The sequence below is a fragment of the Dendrobates tinctorius genome, unplaced genomic scaffold (genome assembly GCF_039654945.1).
Source record: "Dendrobates tinctorius isolate UK_male_01 unplaced genomic scaffold, ASM3965494v1 ptg000165l, whole genome shotgun sequence".
NCBI classification, from domain to species: Eukaryota; Metazoa; Chordata; class Amphibia; order Anura; family Dendrobatidae; genus Dendrobates; species Dendrobates tinctorius.
In genome coordinates, this window is record NW_027361832.1 from 16,254,209 (window position 1) to 16,270,015 (window position 15,807).

Below are 15,807 nucleotides of genomic sequence, written 5' to 3' on the forward strand. Positions count from 1 at the left end.
GGGGCCGTTATAAGGTGTTGTGCATGTGTTTGTTTTTGCCTCCTATTGACATGAATGGCGTTCGGACTGAATATTGAAAAATTCGCTCACCTCCACTCAGCAGCAACTTCTGATTTACAGATGTTCTTCTGCAGGGATTGCATTCACTGGTTACGGCCAACATTGGAAGGAGCAAAGACGATTTACCCTATACACGTTGAGAAACTTTGGCATGGGAAAGAAATCTATGGAGGAGCGTATACGAGAAGAAGCCGGCTACCTCTGCTCTGCTTTTCAGGCAAATGAAGGTACCTAAAATTACAATCTTTTATTCTAGCTATTAGTATCAATTATACTAAAAAGAGAAAGGATGTACTAAATACAATGTAGAACTGTTTCTTTTTTGGTTGTCTGTTTTCAGGACGTCCCTTTGACCCCTTTATGGTGATTACTAATGCCGTCAGCAATGTCATCTGTTCAATTGCGTTTGGAGACCGATTTGAATACAGTGATTCGTCATTTCAGAGAATGATTTTTCTGCTCAAAGAAATGTTTGAGCTGGAAACAAAACCCATCTCTCAGGTAAATATTTATTCAGTATACATGTTGAATACAATATCTATATACTGTATCTTTATACTGTATGTATGTATCAGCCAATTTATTAACTTCTCACACTTCTCACCCATTTTTATGACTTTGTTGGCAACTCTGGTGATGGCATCTCTGGGCAGTGTAGGCTCCATACTAGCTTGTTATAATATCAAAATAAAGGGAACCTGACATCACTAAAACACGCCACCAATGTGCAGGTAAAAAGCATTAAATTCCGTTGTAGCCAGCTACACAGAGGAACTGAAGGTATAATTATGGTGTAATTATCATGCAACTACTCTCTCCGAATCACCGGGGTAGTGCATGACACTGTTTAAGTCACTGCTCCATATACAGGGAGCTCGGCCCAACACTGAGTGACAGCCTGCCCTCAGTGTAAGTGTACAGAACGAGCTGTCACTCTAAGTGCCGGGGCGTGATTACAGCCGAGCTCCCAGTATAATGAGCAGTGATTAAAAATTTTCTCTGTGATGCCGCACTTCGTCAGCCAGTTACATTGGATTTTAATGCTATATACCTGCAGATGAACCCAATAACTGCAGGTCAGTATCATATTTTATTATTGCATGATGGTTATTTTTGGGCTGGTCAGACAATTATTGTAATAGGTTTATCCCTATACTCCTGGTGCGCTATTCTTGATGCTGCATTGTGATCGTTCTTGGCTGACCTCCTGGTATCTGACCCCAGCTACTCCTCTGACTTCGCTACTGACTTTGTTTGCTGTCCCTGTTCTTGTCCCTCCAGTTTTTGACACGGCTAGCCTGACCACTGTTGCTTCAAGCTCATACCTCTGGCCAGCAGCTACACTGAGGTCACAACTTTCTTATTGTATATGTTGCATAGTTTGGTCACAGAAGAAATTTGTGAGAGTAGATTATATGGTATAATTCAACTTTTACCTTCACAGAACATGAGGTACATGCATCAGCTTCTTAATACAGCATAACAGGAAGTCTGAATTTTTTTTACCAGAGAGAGCTATAATTGATATCTATAAATAGCCCATATACATAGTGAAATCAGGCTATGACAGAATATACACTGCCCCCAAAAATAAAGGGAACACTTGACCCCTTCACCCCAAAGCCCGTTTTCACCTAACTGACCAGGTAAATTTTTTCAATTCTGACCATTCTCACTTTATGAGGTAATAACTCTATTTCATGGATTCCATTGATTCTTAAATTTGTTTTGTAACTTATTATACTTCATGATAGTGGTAAAATTTCTTTGATATGACTTATGTTTATTTGTGAAAAAATCAGAAATTTGGCAAAAAATTTAGAAAACTTTGTAATTTTCAAACTTTTAATTTGTATGCTCTTAAATAAGAGTTATATCAAACATTTCCAACATGTCTACTTTACATCAGCACAATTTTTGAAACATTTTTTTTTTTAGGAAGTTATAAGGGTTGAAAGTTGACCAGCGATTTCTCATTTTTACAACAAAATTTGAAAAACCTTTTTTTTAGGGACCACCTCACATTTGAAGTGACTTTGAGGGGCCTATATGACAGAAAATACGTAAAAGTGACACAATTCTAAAAACTGCACCTCTCAAGGTGCTCTAAACCACATTCTAGAAGTTTACTAACTCTTCAGGTGCTTCACAGGAATTAATAAAGGAATGTTGAAGGAAAAAATAAACATTTAAAATTTTCCTTTAGACTTACCCTTGCAAAAGTAAAAAAAGTTAATAGGAGAAAATGGACCATACAATTTTTTGTGCAATTTCTCCTGAGCATGCATTAGTCCATATGTGGGAGAAAACGACTATTTGGACAAACAACAGAGATCGGAAGGGAAGGAAAGCCATTTCACTTTTTGCAAGTAAAATTTGCTGGTAAATGTCACGTTTGGAGAGCCCCTGATGTTCCTAAACAGTGGAAACCTCACACAAGTGATACCATTTTGGAAACTAGACCCCTTAGCGAACTTATCTAGATGTGTTTTGAGACCTTGAACACCTAAGTGCTTCACAGAAGTTTATAACGTTGAGCCATGAAAATAAAAAAAATCACGATTTTCCCACAAAAAGGATTTTTAGCTCCAAATTTTGCATTTTTATAAGAGTAAAAGGAGAAATTGATCCATACAATTTGTTGTGAAATTTCTCCTGAGTACACAGATACCAAATATGTGGAGGAAAACACACAACAGGGCTTGGAAGGGACGGAGTGCCATTTGACTTTTTGCAAAATTTGCTGGAATAATAAACGGACGCCATATCGTGTTTGAAGAGCCCCTGATGTGCCTAAACAGTGGAAACCCAAAGTTCCTCCATTTGCCTCATCATAGAGAATCTTCCTCCAGAGTTTGCGTCTGAATCACGTATTTCAGAGAATTACATGGAAACCCCTGTGGAAGCACTCAGTGCAGAGCGCAGGATAAATGTATGCCTTGCTTTGATCTTTGGGAGGCAGAATGAAAAAAAATCAACAGCAAATTAAGAATTGGTTTTGTTTCTTTTTTTACGTTGTTCCTCGTGTGGTATAACTGATACGGTGACTTTATTCTGGTCAGTGAGATGTAAGGAGGCTAATGGCCGTGCAATCAATGGGAGGTATGTGTTACAGGGATGACTGCTCCCTGTGTTGTAACCCAGAGTATTTTTCTTTAGTGTTAGGAATGGCAGAACGCACTAAATAAAAATAATAATAAAGTGCGTTTGCCGCTCAGGGTCCACCGTGCAGTAGATGATATGACTGCTGCTAGGTGATGACAGAGGAGCAATATGGCGGTATAATGCGCACGGGTTCAACTTCACCCAAAGTGCGCAGAGCGGGCTCTGTTCACACACAGAGACACCGCAAGTAAAACATACAAAAACTCTGAGCCTGTTAGTGTCACAGGCCTCAGGTAAATGCTCACACGGTATCTGGTCAGAGGAGCAGGACCTAAGACAGAGGAGCTGCGTCCGTCTAGACCTACCGTGTGTGCGGCGTCGCTACTGCGAGCGCCAAGAAGGGCTGCAACTGCAGCGCGGCGTACGACACTGCCGCTCGACGACAGCTAGAAAGCAATCGCAATGTCGGACGCTAGCGTAGAGGTGCGGTGTGCACAGTGGCCTAAGGCTTGCCACTGACTGGCGCTGACTGCTAAACTAATTCCCTATCCACATGCCTAATATCAGAGGGAAGGGGTTTTATAATGAGTCAGTCACTAGAAACATACATCCGTCACCATTCATACATAGCAAGTATAGTCTATACTAAAGCATGGCGGAACGGCCATGCGCGCTTTTTATAGCCGTGCGGGACCTTCCAGATCACCGAGATGGACCAATGAGATCTGGAACAGGACCTGGGCACATGACTCCCAAGCTCCAATGGGAGATCATCTCGTGAGCATGCCCAGTAGGAATAAAGAGGGATGTCTCTGGAACGGTCTGCTGCAAAGTAATCTCCTCTGCAGTAGAAAGACAGCAGGAGACTGCAGAATGTGAGGCTCTGGATTCCTGCAGAGCAGACGCAGAAACCTGACGCCTAACATTTAGTGCATAAAAGCACTAAGTTGTTGTTTAGTACACTTGTGTCCGGGTTGTGGGTAGCTATGAGAGATGTGTCACATGGAACCGTCCTGTGTCACATGACCCACAGGTCGGTAACTAAAACAACAAGACACGGCACGTGTAACTGTCCTGTGTGACACGACCCGCAGGCCGGTAACTGAAACAACAAGACACGGGGGAAGGGGAAATAGTTACAACGGTGGGCCCTGAGATAGGGAACGGGGACGTGGAGACCTTCTGCACTCCCCTGAGTCAGTGTCCCTCACACTCCTAACGTTCCCTATACAGGCTCCTCACCTGTCGCCGAGCCGGAACCTGTCACCCTAGCACACCCTACACCTATCCCTTGCTAGGGAGCTGGGTGGTGCAGGCACTGGCCCCACTGCTGTACTTATAGACACCAGGGAAAAATACAAACAGGGATAACAGCACTTAGCTCTGCTCTGTTGCTCTTGCTCCCAGCAACAGAGTCCAGCACCAGAATGCAGCTTTCCTCCTGAATAGCTGCTACGTCACCAAGCATTGTCAGAGCTGCAAGGAACTCCTCATTGTGTGTCCTTCCACACCGGGACTCTGACCGTGCTGGAAGGAACTCTCTCTAGCTCCTTCCTCCACCAAGGATGGTTGAAATGACCAATATCACCAACACCTGCTCATAGACCATGTGACCCTATATAGGAAAGGGGAATGGTCAAATGATCAGGTGCCAAAAGCTGCTATAATCCCAGTGACCACCGGGGGCAAAAGGCAAAGCAAAGAAAACATCAAGTGCAATGACCCTAGCGACCAAAGGGGGCAAAACTAGAAATGAAACCACCAGCTTAAGGAAAAAAAAGGTTAATAGTGCTTTTATCTGTCATAATCCAGCATGGATCATGACAGTACCCTCCCTTAATGAGGGGCCTCTGGACCCTCAAGACCGCTCCTCATCAGGAAACCACCTATAGCGGGGACACCCAGATCCAGAGTTCATCCCTGCAACTACCTGCACGTCAGATTGATGACAAACGAGCACCGCTGGTATTAGCAGCGTATGTTCTGGAGGCACCACACATCTCTGAAGTGCCGATCTGGGGAACGAGTTGTGTATGTGCATGTTTGGGGGTAACGCGAGCTGGTAAGACTCCGCAACACACTTCCACTGGATGTTTTTTGGTGGCCACCCATACGTGTTCGTTCACACACAGGTCCGGACCTGAACATTTATTGCCTCACATTCGTTTGTCACAATTCGGTGAACTCATTCTGGGATTGACAATAGAGGCGTCCCCCTGTGTCACCACATTCACACCCCCGCAATTCACCACGGGGTACACCACCCTCCAACCCCTTCCACCACGAGGTCTGCGCCTCCCAGGGTTGGCTAATGGCGAGGGTTGAGACTTGCCCCTACTCTCATGCAGCACATCTGCTGCTCTCACTGGATAGAAAGGGGTTGGTTGAAGTGAGACAGCAGAGACTGTAGTCCCTAGGCAGCAGCCCTCACACGACTGCCCCCAGCTGACCACTTCCCTTGCCCGCCAATCTATTACCGGGTTGTGTTTTTTCAGCCAAGGGAGGCCTAAAACGATAGGTACTGGCATTCCCTCCAAGACGTAGCATGACAAGGACTCCTCATGATGTCCTATACGTAGATGGATATTTTCTACGAGTTGGGTCAAGCTCCCCTGGCTCAATGGAACAGAGTTTACGGCCTGCACACTTATAGGTTGGGCTAGCGTCCTACACCTCAGGCCATGAGTCTGGACAAAGCGAGCATCCTCCAGACTGACTCCTGCTCCGCTGTCCACAAGCACCGGTATCACCTCCGATACCCCGCCAGTAAACAATTCTGCTGACATAGTACCTTGAGAGGACAAAATGGAGGAAATAAACACTCCCTGGTCGCCTCCCTCCAAGCGACCAGGGGAATGCGGCTTCTGAGATGGCATAGATAATTTGGCGCGCATTGGGCAAGCCTTCAGGACATGACCAGTCTGCCCACAGTAAAAACATACCGCCACCACTCCCTGAACTATAGGCAGCCCTGTACACAAATTAGCTCCTCCTACTTGCATGGGTTCGTCTGGAGACTTGGCACGAACTGGGCAGGCTCTCATGAAATGGCCCGGCTTCCCACAGGAAAAGCATACCCCCCTACCACGACAAACCGCAGACAACCCCTTTTTTGTACCAACAACACCGGGCTGCTTGGGTTCCTCCAACCGCACTGGTGGGTCCTCCTCCCTAGCGAGGACTACAGGGGGCACATTTTGAGTATGTTTCTCCCTAAGGTGTCTATCTACCCGGATGGCAAGGGACGTGGCGGCCTCCAGCGACCTGGGGGCGGCGTACTGCACTAGAGTATCCTGCAACTTTGGAGACAGACCCTGCACAAATTGACTCCTAAGTGCAGGGTCATTCCACTGAGTGTCAGTGGCCCACCTCCTAAACTCTGAGCAGTACTCCTCAGCAACCCGGGCTCCCTGTTTACACCTACAGAGTCGGGATTCCGCCAGGGAGACGCCATCAGGATCCCCATACACAAGCGCCAAAGCTGCAAAAAACTCATCCACGGACTCTAATGATGGTGAATCGTCCGGCAGGGAGAAGGCCCAGGATTGGGGATCCCCCTTAAGAAGGGACATAATGATTCCCACCCGTTGCTCTTCACTCCCTGATGAACGAGGGGGCAGCCTGAAGTATAGTTTACAGGCTTGCTGAAATACCAAGAATTGATCTCTCCCTCCAGAAAACCTGTCAGGGAGGGATATCTTGGGTTCTGGCTGAGCCTGTCGCTGAACCAAGCCCCCAAAGCCCACCAACAGCTGCAGTTGCTGCACCAACTCACCGCACAGCCCCCTAATTTCATCCGTAAAGATTTGCAGCATTTTGGCAAAGGACTGCATTGGGTCCATGGCTCAGCAGAAAAAAAAATGTATGGTTGGTGATAATGTCACGTGGAACTGTCCTGTGTGATATGACCATCAGGTCGGTAACTAAAACAACAAGACACGGCATGTGTAACTGTCCTGTGTGACACGACCCGCAGGCCGGTAACTGAAACAACAAGACACAGGGGAAGGGGAAACAGTTACAACGGTGGGCCGTGCGATAGGGAACGGGGACGTGGAGACCTCCTGCACTCCCCTGAGTCAGTGTCCCTCACACTCCTAACGTTCCCTATACAGGCTCCTCACCTGTCGCCGAGCCGGAACCTGTCACCCTAGCACACCCTACACCTATCCCTTGCTAGGGAGCTGGGTGGTGCAGGCACTGGCCCCACCGCTGTAATAATACACACCAGGGAAAAATAAAAACAGGGATAATAGCACTTAGTTCTGCTCTATTGCTCTTGCTCCCAGCAACAGAGTCCAGCACCAGAATGCAGCTTTCCTCCTGAATAACTGCTACATCACCAAGCATTGTCAGAGCTGCAAGGAACTCCTCACTCTGTGTCCTTCCACACCGGGACTCTGACCGTGCTGCAAGGAACTCTCTCTAGCTCCTTCCTCCACCAAGGATGGTTGAAATGACCAATATCACCAACACCTGCTCATAGACCATGTGACCCTATATAGGAAAAGGGAATGGTCAAATGATCATGGGCCAAAAGCTGCTATAATCCCAGTGACCACCGGGGGCAAAAGGCAAAACAAAGAAAACATCAAGTGCAATAACCCTAACGGCCACCGGGGGCAAAACTAGAACTGAAACCACCAGCTTAAGGAAAAAAAAAGGTTACTAGTGCTTTTATCTGTCATAATCCAGCATGGATCATGACAGATGGGTGGGTCTGGCTACCCACATACCTCACCTCTGGGTGAGGGTGCTCACTATACCTCTTTTCCCTGCAGAACCTGCAGGTGTTTAAGGGCTTGCAGTGATTTCACGATCACGTGATCAGCCCATGTGATATGTACCTCACCTGTGGGTGTGGTTACAGCCTACATAGTGAAGGCTGTTGTTTAGCACATGGTCTGTGACTTGGGAGGTAGAAGACCCCCTGTGTGTGTGACTCCAGACGGAGCCTCCAGGCTGGTGTCTTGGGAGAGCAGGAACTTCCACATAGCTCTTGGAGGAGCAAAAGGGCTATGCTATAGACACTGATGCTTTGTTTTTCCCTGTTGTAAAGTCTGTTTACCATTTGTTGTGACTGCTGGGTTTATGGAGTAAATAAACCCGGACGGACTTTTCTTTAAAAGAAGAACGCTTCCTGTTTTCCTCTAGCTCACCTGAGAGAGGACAGATCCCTACATTTAGTGCTAGACTACAGGCATCAGTCTCGGAGGTACCTAGAAGGACTGCATCGGTGGATCGGCGGGTCCATGAATTCTGCAGAGAGGAGCATTGCGGAGCCGTGCAGAACCTTGCAGAGCAGTACAGAGCCATGCAGAGCCGTGTGGAGAGGTGCATTGCCTTGCAGAGCCTTGCAGAGCAGTGTGGAGCCATGCTGTGCATAGCCGTGTAGAGCTGGATAGTGCCTGGCAAAGTGGTGGGGAGCCTTGCTGTGAGGAACTGTTGGGGCAGATGGACGGTAAGGGGCCTGAAAGGGCATGGGGAGTCCACGGCCTGCACCCCAAGGAGAGATGTTTGCCTGAAGGAGGGTGGAGTCCCAAAAGGGGCGGTGACCCAAACAGGGATGGTTACTCAAAAAGGGGCGGAGTCACAAAAGGGGGGCAGTAACCCAGGCAGGGATGGTTGCCCAGAAAGGGATAGAGTCACAAAAGGGGAGATGACCCTATAGGAGTGGTGGCCCAAAAAGGGGCGGTGGCGAATGCGCCAAAGGACTGTTGCCGCGAACAACATTAGAACAACGCATGTTCAGGATTGTGTACTGTTTATCCTTCTGACAAGATGGTACAGAGGTGTACTGTGGAGGTCAATGGAGAGAGTGTGAGTGGACTTTTGGTCTCAGGAGCTCGGTGACCATGGTGAGCACCACACTCCCGGTCTACCTGATTCCCGGAAGAAAGATGGAAGTCCACTGCATCCATGGGGTTGCTAGGGATTATTCGGTGTCCGGGGTAATCATTGAGATGCCCAATGTTATTACCAGCCATGATGTCACTGTAGTCCCAGACTTGCCATATCCTATTGTAATCGGTCAGGACTTTTTAATGTTTTGGGACTTGTGGGAGGAAAGGGGAGTGTCGGATTGCTCAGAGGGGAGCCGGAGTAACCCTAAGTGAGCTCCACTGCAGCAGGAGGCTGTAGGGTTTCCTAGTGGTGGGATGCATAAAGAGGAGGAGGTAGCATCCCCTAAGGTCGATAGTCCGGAGTTAGGAGTGACTGGATGGAAGTGTGGGTCTGACCAACTCTGGGACTTGGCAGAGGTGACAAAAAGTGTGACTGTTGAAGATGGGGTAGCTCCAGGAGAGGGGTCCAACACCTGTTTAAGTGGGGACTGTTTGATCCAGGATGACAAAGTGAGCAGTGGTGACTCCCATTCAGACTGTGACGTAAGGGGAAGAGTGCAGTAAGGTTGACCTGGGTACAAATGACAAGTCTTCCTCTCATCTCCGCGGACACAGTGGCCACAGAAAGGCAGGTCAGGCTACACCCTCTGAGAAGACAGATAAAGAAGAAACAGCGTCAGGAGCCAACAAGGTTAATGTCCTTGATAAGGGGGTCACTTTACTATTGACAAATCCTAGCACAGAGGTAGTCGATGACATACGGAAGATAAAGCTGACACAGAGTGGCGGAAGAGATCCAACAGTGAAAATCGCAGTAGGGGAAGAACTCCAAGCAAAAACGGAGATCTTGCAGGCGAAGCTGTCTAAATTCACTGTTGCCACTCAGCAACGAGAGGATAAAGTTGACAAACTGGCAAAGGAAATGTGCAAGTGGAACGAGTACGACTAGGTCTGTCAACAGCTGGCAAATGAGAGGTTGAAGATGTTGAGTATGGATGCCGCCAACTCCGCCCAGCTGGATCAGGTACGTCACCAAAAGTCTGAGCTCTCGGCATTGAATGCTCAGCTCGGAGAGAAGGAAGCGCAGGAGCAGAAGCTGTTTCATACCATCCGCTCCACCGAGGAGAATCCGGGCTCTGCTCGGCAGGAGGTCGCAGAACACATGTCCCAGCTGGAAATGACCTGCTGCAACAAACCACAGGAGCTTCAGGACCTCACCAAAGAGTTTGTTCGTGAGAAGGAAAAAGTGACAGATTTGCAGGCCGAGCTAAAGCGTCTGGAAAAGCAGAAGGCTGAGGATATCGAGGCTTTGGAGTCAAAGATAAGTTCAATGAGAAAAGCGAGGACACAAAGTGAACAAGCCTTCGGGGGACTGTCTGCAGACTTGGAGGAGAAAAAAATGCATGCCTCAGAGAGGCCAATGAGAAGCATAAGCAGGAGCTTCACCGGAGAGAGGACAAGCATCGCTACCTGGCAGTGGAGAGCTCAGAGAGCTCAAGATTGAGCAGGAGGATAAGCAGGAGGCTAAGGTCCAGCTCCAGAGATACCTGGGCAACTAGAAAAATGAGCTCTCCCCTCTACAGAATGAACTGTCGTGCTCTCCTGATGTGATCGCAAGGAAGGGGAGTGAGCGGAAGAGACTGACCAAATAAATGGCCTCCAGTGAGGAAGAAATCCAGCAGGGGAAATGCCACGCAGACGGCCTCACAAGGTAGGTTGACATCTTGGAAAGCCTCTCTAACTCCTGAAGAGGAGATCAAACACTATATCCAAGAAGGTGAGACTTCGCTCTTTCAGTGCGTGGTAGAGGTACCCGAGGATGTGCAAGAAGTGTGTGCCAGTGAGGCCATGCATGAGGCATTTAGAAAAGCGGTGGAAGCGTGTAGTGTGAACTGGGCACCAGAGACAAAGCAGTTGGTGATACTGTCGACTAGAGAAGTCACAGTGAAGCGGGTGGCTATCCTGAGTGACATGCACCTACACCGTCTCCGCACAAAGCAGATGATCCTGTTGATGAATAAGGAAGCCGCTCGACGTCTGGAGCATGCAAGAGAAGCTCAAAGTTGGATTGGGTTTGTGGAAGACATTGTTCAAATGCCGAGAAGTCTGGTGAGGAAAGTCATTGGGAGACTTGGACAAGTGATGCAGGAAATTGTGAATAAGTCTGGTGTGGTGAGTGTGAGGATCCCGGCTGACGCCGAAGCCCAGGTACTGGTGAAGATGGAATGGTTCCATTCTTCATTGTCAGATCAATGGAGAGCCTTAAAAATATTCAAATGCTCCTGGAATATCGTGTGGCGTACCTAAGAGAGGTAGAGCACCTAAGATTTGACAGACTACAGATTAATAAACAGCTGCAGGAAATGGAAAGAAGATGGCGACCATTTTCAACCCGAGGTAGAGAAACGAAGGGGTTCTCTCAAGATTGGGAGTACTCCATCTGAAGCTGGAACAGAAAGTAGAGATAAATGGAATGACTGGTCTCTGGTTAATAAAAACAATAGGAGAAATTGACAACAGAGAGACAACCAAAGGTGGCCTGATGGACACAGAGTAGTAGTGACTCCTCTAACTCAGTGCTGAGTAGCCTAGGCAGGAGACCCTGTAGTGGACATGGTGTCAAAGAGTCAGACCAGACAGTAGGTATTGGGGCAAGGGAATTGCCATACTGTACTGACCGCCGGGGGTGGTGGTTGTCTGACAAAGGGGTAACTCTACCAGAGGAGGTGATGGAGTCAGATGATACCTTGTTCCAAAAAGGTTCAGTGAAAGGGCCCGACTTTCAAAGACGACCGAGAAGGGTCTCTGGTTGGGTAATGGAAGGTGCCAAGCCCCAAAGCTTTAGGCAGAGGGGTGAGGAATGTAAGGAGGCTAATGGCCGTGTAATCAATGGGAGGTATGTGTCACAGGGATGGCTGCTCCCTGTAATGTAACCCGGAGTATTTTTCTTTAGTGCACATAAGCACTAAGTTGTCGTTTAGTACACTTGTGTCCGGATTGTGGGTAGCTATGAGAGATGGGTGGGTCTGGCTACCCACATACCTTATTTCTGGGTTAGGATGCTCAATGTACCTCTTTTGCCTGCAGGACTTGCAGGTGTTTGAGGACCTGCAGTGATGTCACAATCACGTGACCAGCCCATGTGATATGTACCTCACCTGTGGGTGTGGTTACAGCTTACATAATGGAGGCTGTGGTTTAGCACATGTTCTGTGACTTGGGAGGTAGAAGGCCTCCTGTGTGTGTGGCTCCAGACCGAGCCTCCAGGCTGGTGTCTTGGAAGAGCAGGAACTCCCATATATCTCTCGGAGGAGCTAAAGAACAGTGTTAGAGACACTGATGCTTTGTTTTTCCCTGCTCTAAAGGCCATTTACCGGTTGTTGTGACTGCTGGGTTTATGGAGTTAATAAATCCGCATGGACTTTCCCTATTTTCCTCTAGCGCACCTGAGTGAGTACAAATCCCTACAGCGATTACAGCAATACCAGATTTAATTATTTTTTTTGGCAGTTGTCATACACTAAAAGACACTTTTTTACTGCAAAAACTAGTTTTTGGATCACCATATTTTGGGAGCGATATTCTTTCCATATTTTAGTCGACAGAGTTATGTGAGGGCTTGTTTTTGGTGGGATGAGTTGATGTTATTATTGGTACCATTGAGCCCATGACATGTTTTTGATTGCTTTCTATTCCTTCTTGGGGGGAGAGAATGAACAAAAAAACAGCAATTCAGGAATTGTTTTTTTTTAAATTTTTTAAATACCATTACGCATCTCGTAAAATTGTGAAAGAACCGATCGTGGGCATTGCTGCAGGGTGTCAGCTCTCAGCTCTCACATATATCTACAGAACTTTGCAGGAACGCAACTCCCACAGCGCCATATATATATGGCGCATGTTGTGAAGGGGTTAAATAGCACAATGTAATTCTAAGTCAGTAACACTTCTGTGAAATCAACCTGTTCAGTTATGAAGCAACACTGATTGTGAATCAATTTTCACTTGCTGTTGTGCAAATGGAACAGACAACATATAGAAATGATAGGCAATTAGCAAGACAACCTCTATAAGTGTGTGGAGTGGTCCTGCAGGGGGGACCACAAACCATTTCTCTGTTCTTATCCTTTTTGGCTGTTGCTTTGGTCACTTTTACATTTTTTCATTGCTCTCACCCCTAGAAGAACTGTACAGTAGCATGAGGCAATGTCTACAACCCACGGTAAGGGTTCCAGATGTTTCATGGAGCCTGTTTTGCCCTTGTCCAAGATGGAATCTGATACTTCGCCCTGCCCTTGAACTTCTTGTCTGTCCTGTTACGTATATCCGGCTCAGGAGATCCTCCTTGCCTGAGTATTTTGTTGCTGCTGGCTTCTGAGCTTCCTCCTGGTCTGCTTCTGGAGTTGCTGCTGGTGCTCGTTACTCAGTGCTCTGCTTCTCCACTTACAGTTGCCTTCAGTCCTCTGTGCGACTTCCTGATCCTGGCCGGTGTTACTTATTGTCTGGATTTCTAGTGTGCAGCTACTCATCTTTGGAACTGCTGTGGTCAGTAAGAGATTCTGACACCGTTATCACTTCTTGGACTGTGTCTGTGTGGGCTGCGGTGGTGGACTTGTGCGGGACTTTTCAGCCCAAAAGGTACATTTAGTAACCTTCTCCAGTTAATTCTCCACCTGTGTATTGCTGGATTTCTATGTTAAGTGCTATGCGCACTCTTGCTCATATTATTGCTGGACTTCTGCGCTAAGTGCTGTGCGCACTCTTGCTCACATTATTGCTGGACTTCTACGTTTAAGAGCCGTGCGCACTTTTGCTTCATAGAATTGCTGGATTTCTATGTTAAGTGCCATGCATACTCTGACTTCATATTACTATTGGACTTGTGTGTATTAGCGATCACGCCCCACTATTAAGTTTGCTGAACATTTCTGTTTTGTGCTGTGCACTTCGTTACAATTACAGGAAAATCTCTGTCAGTTTTTGTTTCACTTCTTGCTTTGTTAAATACACTTATTTGTCTCAACTTTGGTCTCAGATTTGTTTTATCCCACGCAGTCTGATTCCATAGTACCCACATAATTGTTACACCCATAAAAGTTGTTCAGGTAGTGCAGCTTATCCAGGATGGCACATCAATGCAGCTGTGGCAATAAGAGTAGCTGTGTCTGTCAGCATAGTGTCCAAAGCATGTAGCAGATACCATGAGACAGGCCAGTACACCAGGAGATGTGGAGGAGGCCGTAGGAGAGCAAAAACCCGGCAGCAGGACCGCTACCTCTTCCTTTATGCAAGAAGGAACAGGAGGAGCAGTACCAGAGCCTTGCAAAATGACCTTCAGCAGGACACTAACATCCATGTGTCTGCTCAAACTGTCAGAAACTGACTCCATGAAGGTGGTATGAAGGTCTGACGTCCAGAAGTGGGTGTTGAGCTTACAGCCCAACACCGTGCAGGGCGATTTGCATTTGCTAGAGAACACAAAGATTGGCAGATTCGACATTTGCGCCCTGTGCTCTTCACAGATGAGAGCAGGTTCACATTGAGCACATGTGACAGAGTCTTGAGATGCTGTGGAGAATGTTCTGCTGCCTGTAATATTCTCCAGCATGACCAGTTTGGCAGTCAATGTAAAAGTCAGTAAAAGTGTGGGGAGGCATTTATTTAGAGGGCTGCACAGCCCTCCATGTGATAACCAGAGGTGCCCTGACTGCAGGGACGGACTGGGATTGAAATTCCGCCCTGGCATTTAAAATCACACAGGCCCATCCTGTCCTCGCCCCTGAACCTCAGATGGGGAAATATTACTAATATTACCCTGCCTGGAGGAAATCAAGATTAGAAGACCAAATGTCACGATATATATAGCGATTCAATGGGGAGGTCGGTCAGCGGATGGCACGACACACAACGGGATAGAAATGGGGAGAGGAATGCCCTACTGATAGGGAAATGGGGATGATCACCACCTGAGCTCAAAACTGAGCCTGTCCCTACACTCCCCTAGCTCCCTAAGTGGGTCCTTCCCCCCACTGCCATCAGGAACCTGGTCCCTCGCTGTCACCTAGCACTGCCCTGGCTAGTGCACTGGCTAGCAAGGGCACTAACCTTACTACTGCAGATGGAAAAACACAGGGGACAGTGACAAACACGAGGCAGATGAGGAAAAAACACCACACTTAGCTTCCAGACTCAACTGCCAAGCTCCACACCGCAGATGACACCGAAACATGACTCCAAACTCCAGAAGTAGCTGACACCAGAGAGCTGCAACTGCACGGCTGGTCTCCATAGAATAACTATATCACCAACAGTCAGCTGATGCATCAGGTGACCAGGATGCTGGGAGTGTTCACTATCCACATCAGCTGACCTAGCAACTCTGCAGTTGCAACAGATTGCCAGCGAGGGGAACTGACCCCTGCTGGTCCTGAAAGGAAAAAGCTACATTTAAAACATAGTGGAACCAGAGTTGCCACAAATACAAAAATGGATCGTAACACCAATTTTTCTAATAATATCAATAATATTGCTATGTATGATTAAATAATTATAAGATCAAAATAATATTTCAATATTACAGACAAATACCAGCAAACCATAACCAAATATTACCAGCATATACAGTTATAATAATACCACCATACTGATTTTTAAAGCGGTTGAGGTTAAAGTCTATGTAACTTCAGACTTCTGAATCCTCATAGCGCACACTGTGAGGATTCTCCAGCACCGGCATTGGGAGCGGGTCATCATGGCTTTGCTAATTTCACTTGTATTGAGCGAGGCCGTGCACATCTAG

General features: G+C 47.2%; 1 protein-coding gene across 1 annotated transcript in view; it reads left to right on the top strand.

The window, feature by feature from the left end:
• Positions 1–15,807, top strand: part of LOC141053167 (cytochrome P450 2D17-like) — a 101,337-nt gene that overhangs the window by 22,112 nt on the left and 63,418 nt on the right. Inside the window, exons 3-4 of the mRNA XM_073550530.1 lie at positions 135–287; positions 401–561. Coding sequence (XP_073406631.1) covers positions 135–287; positions 401–561 — 314 coding nt within the window. The remainder of the gene's footprint in view (positions 1–134; positions 288–400; positions 562–15,807) is intronic.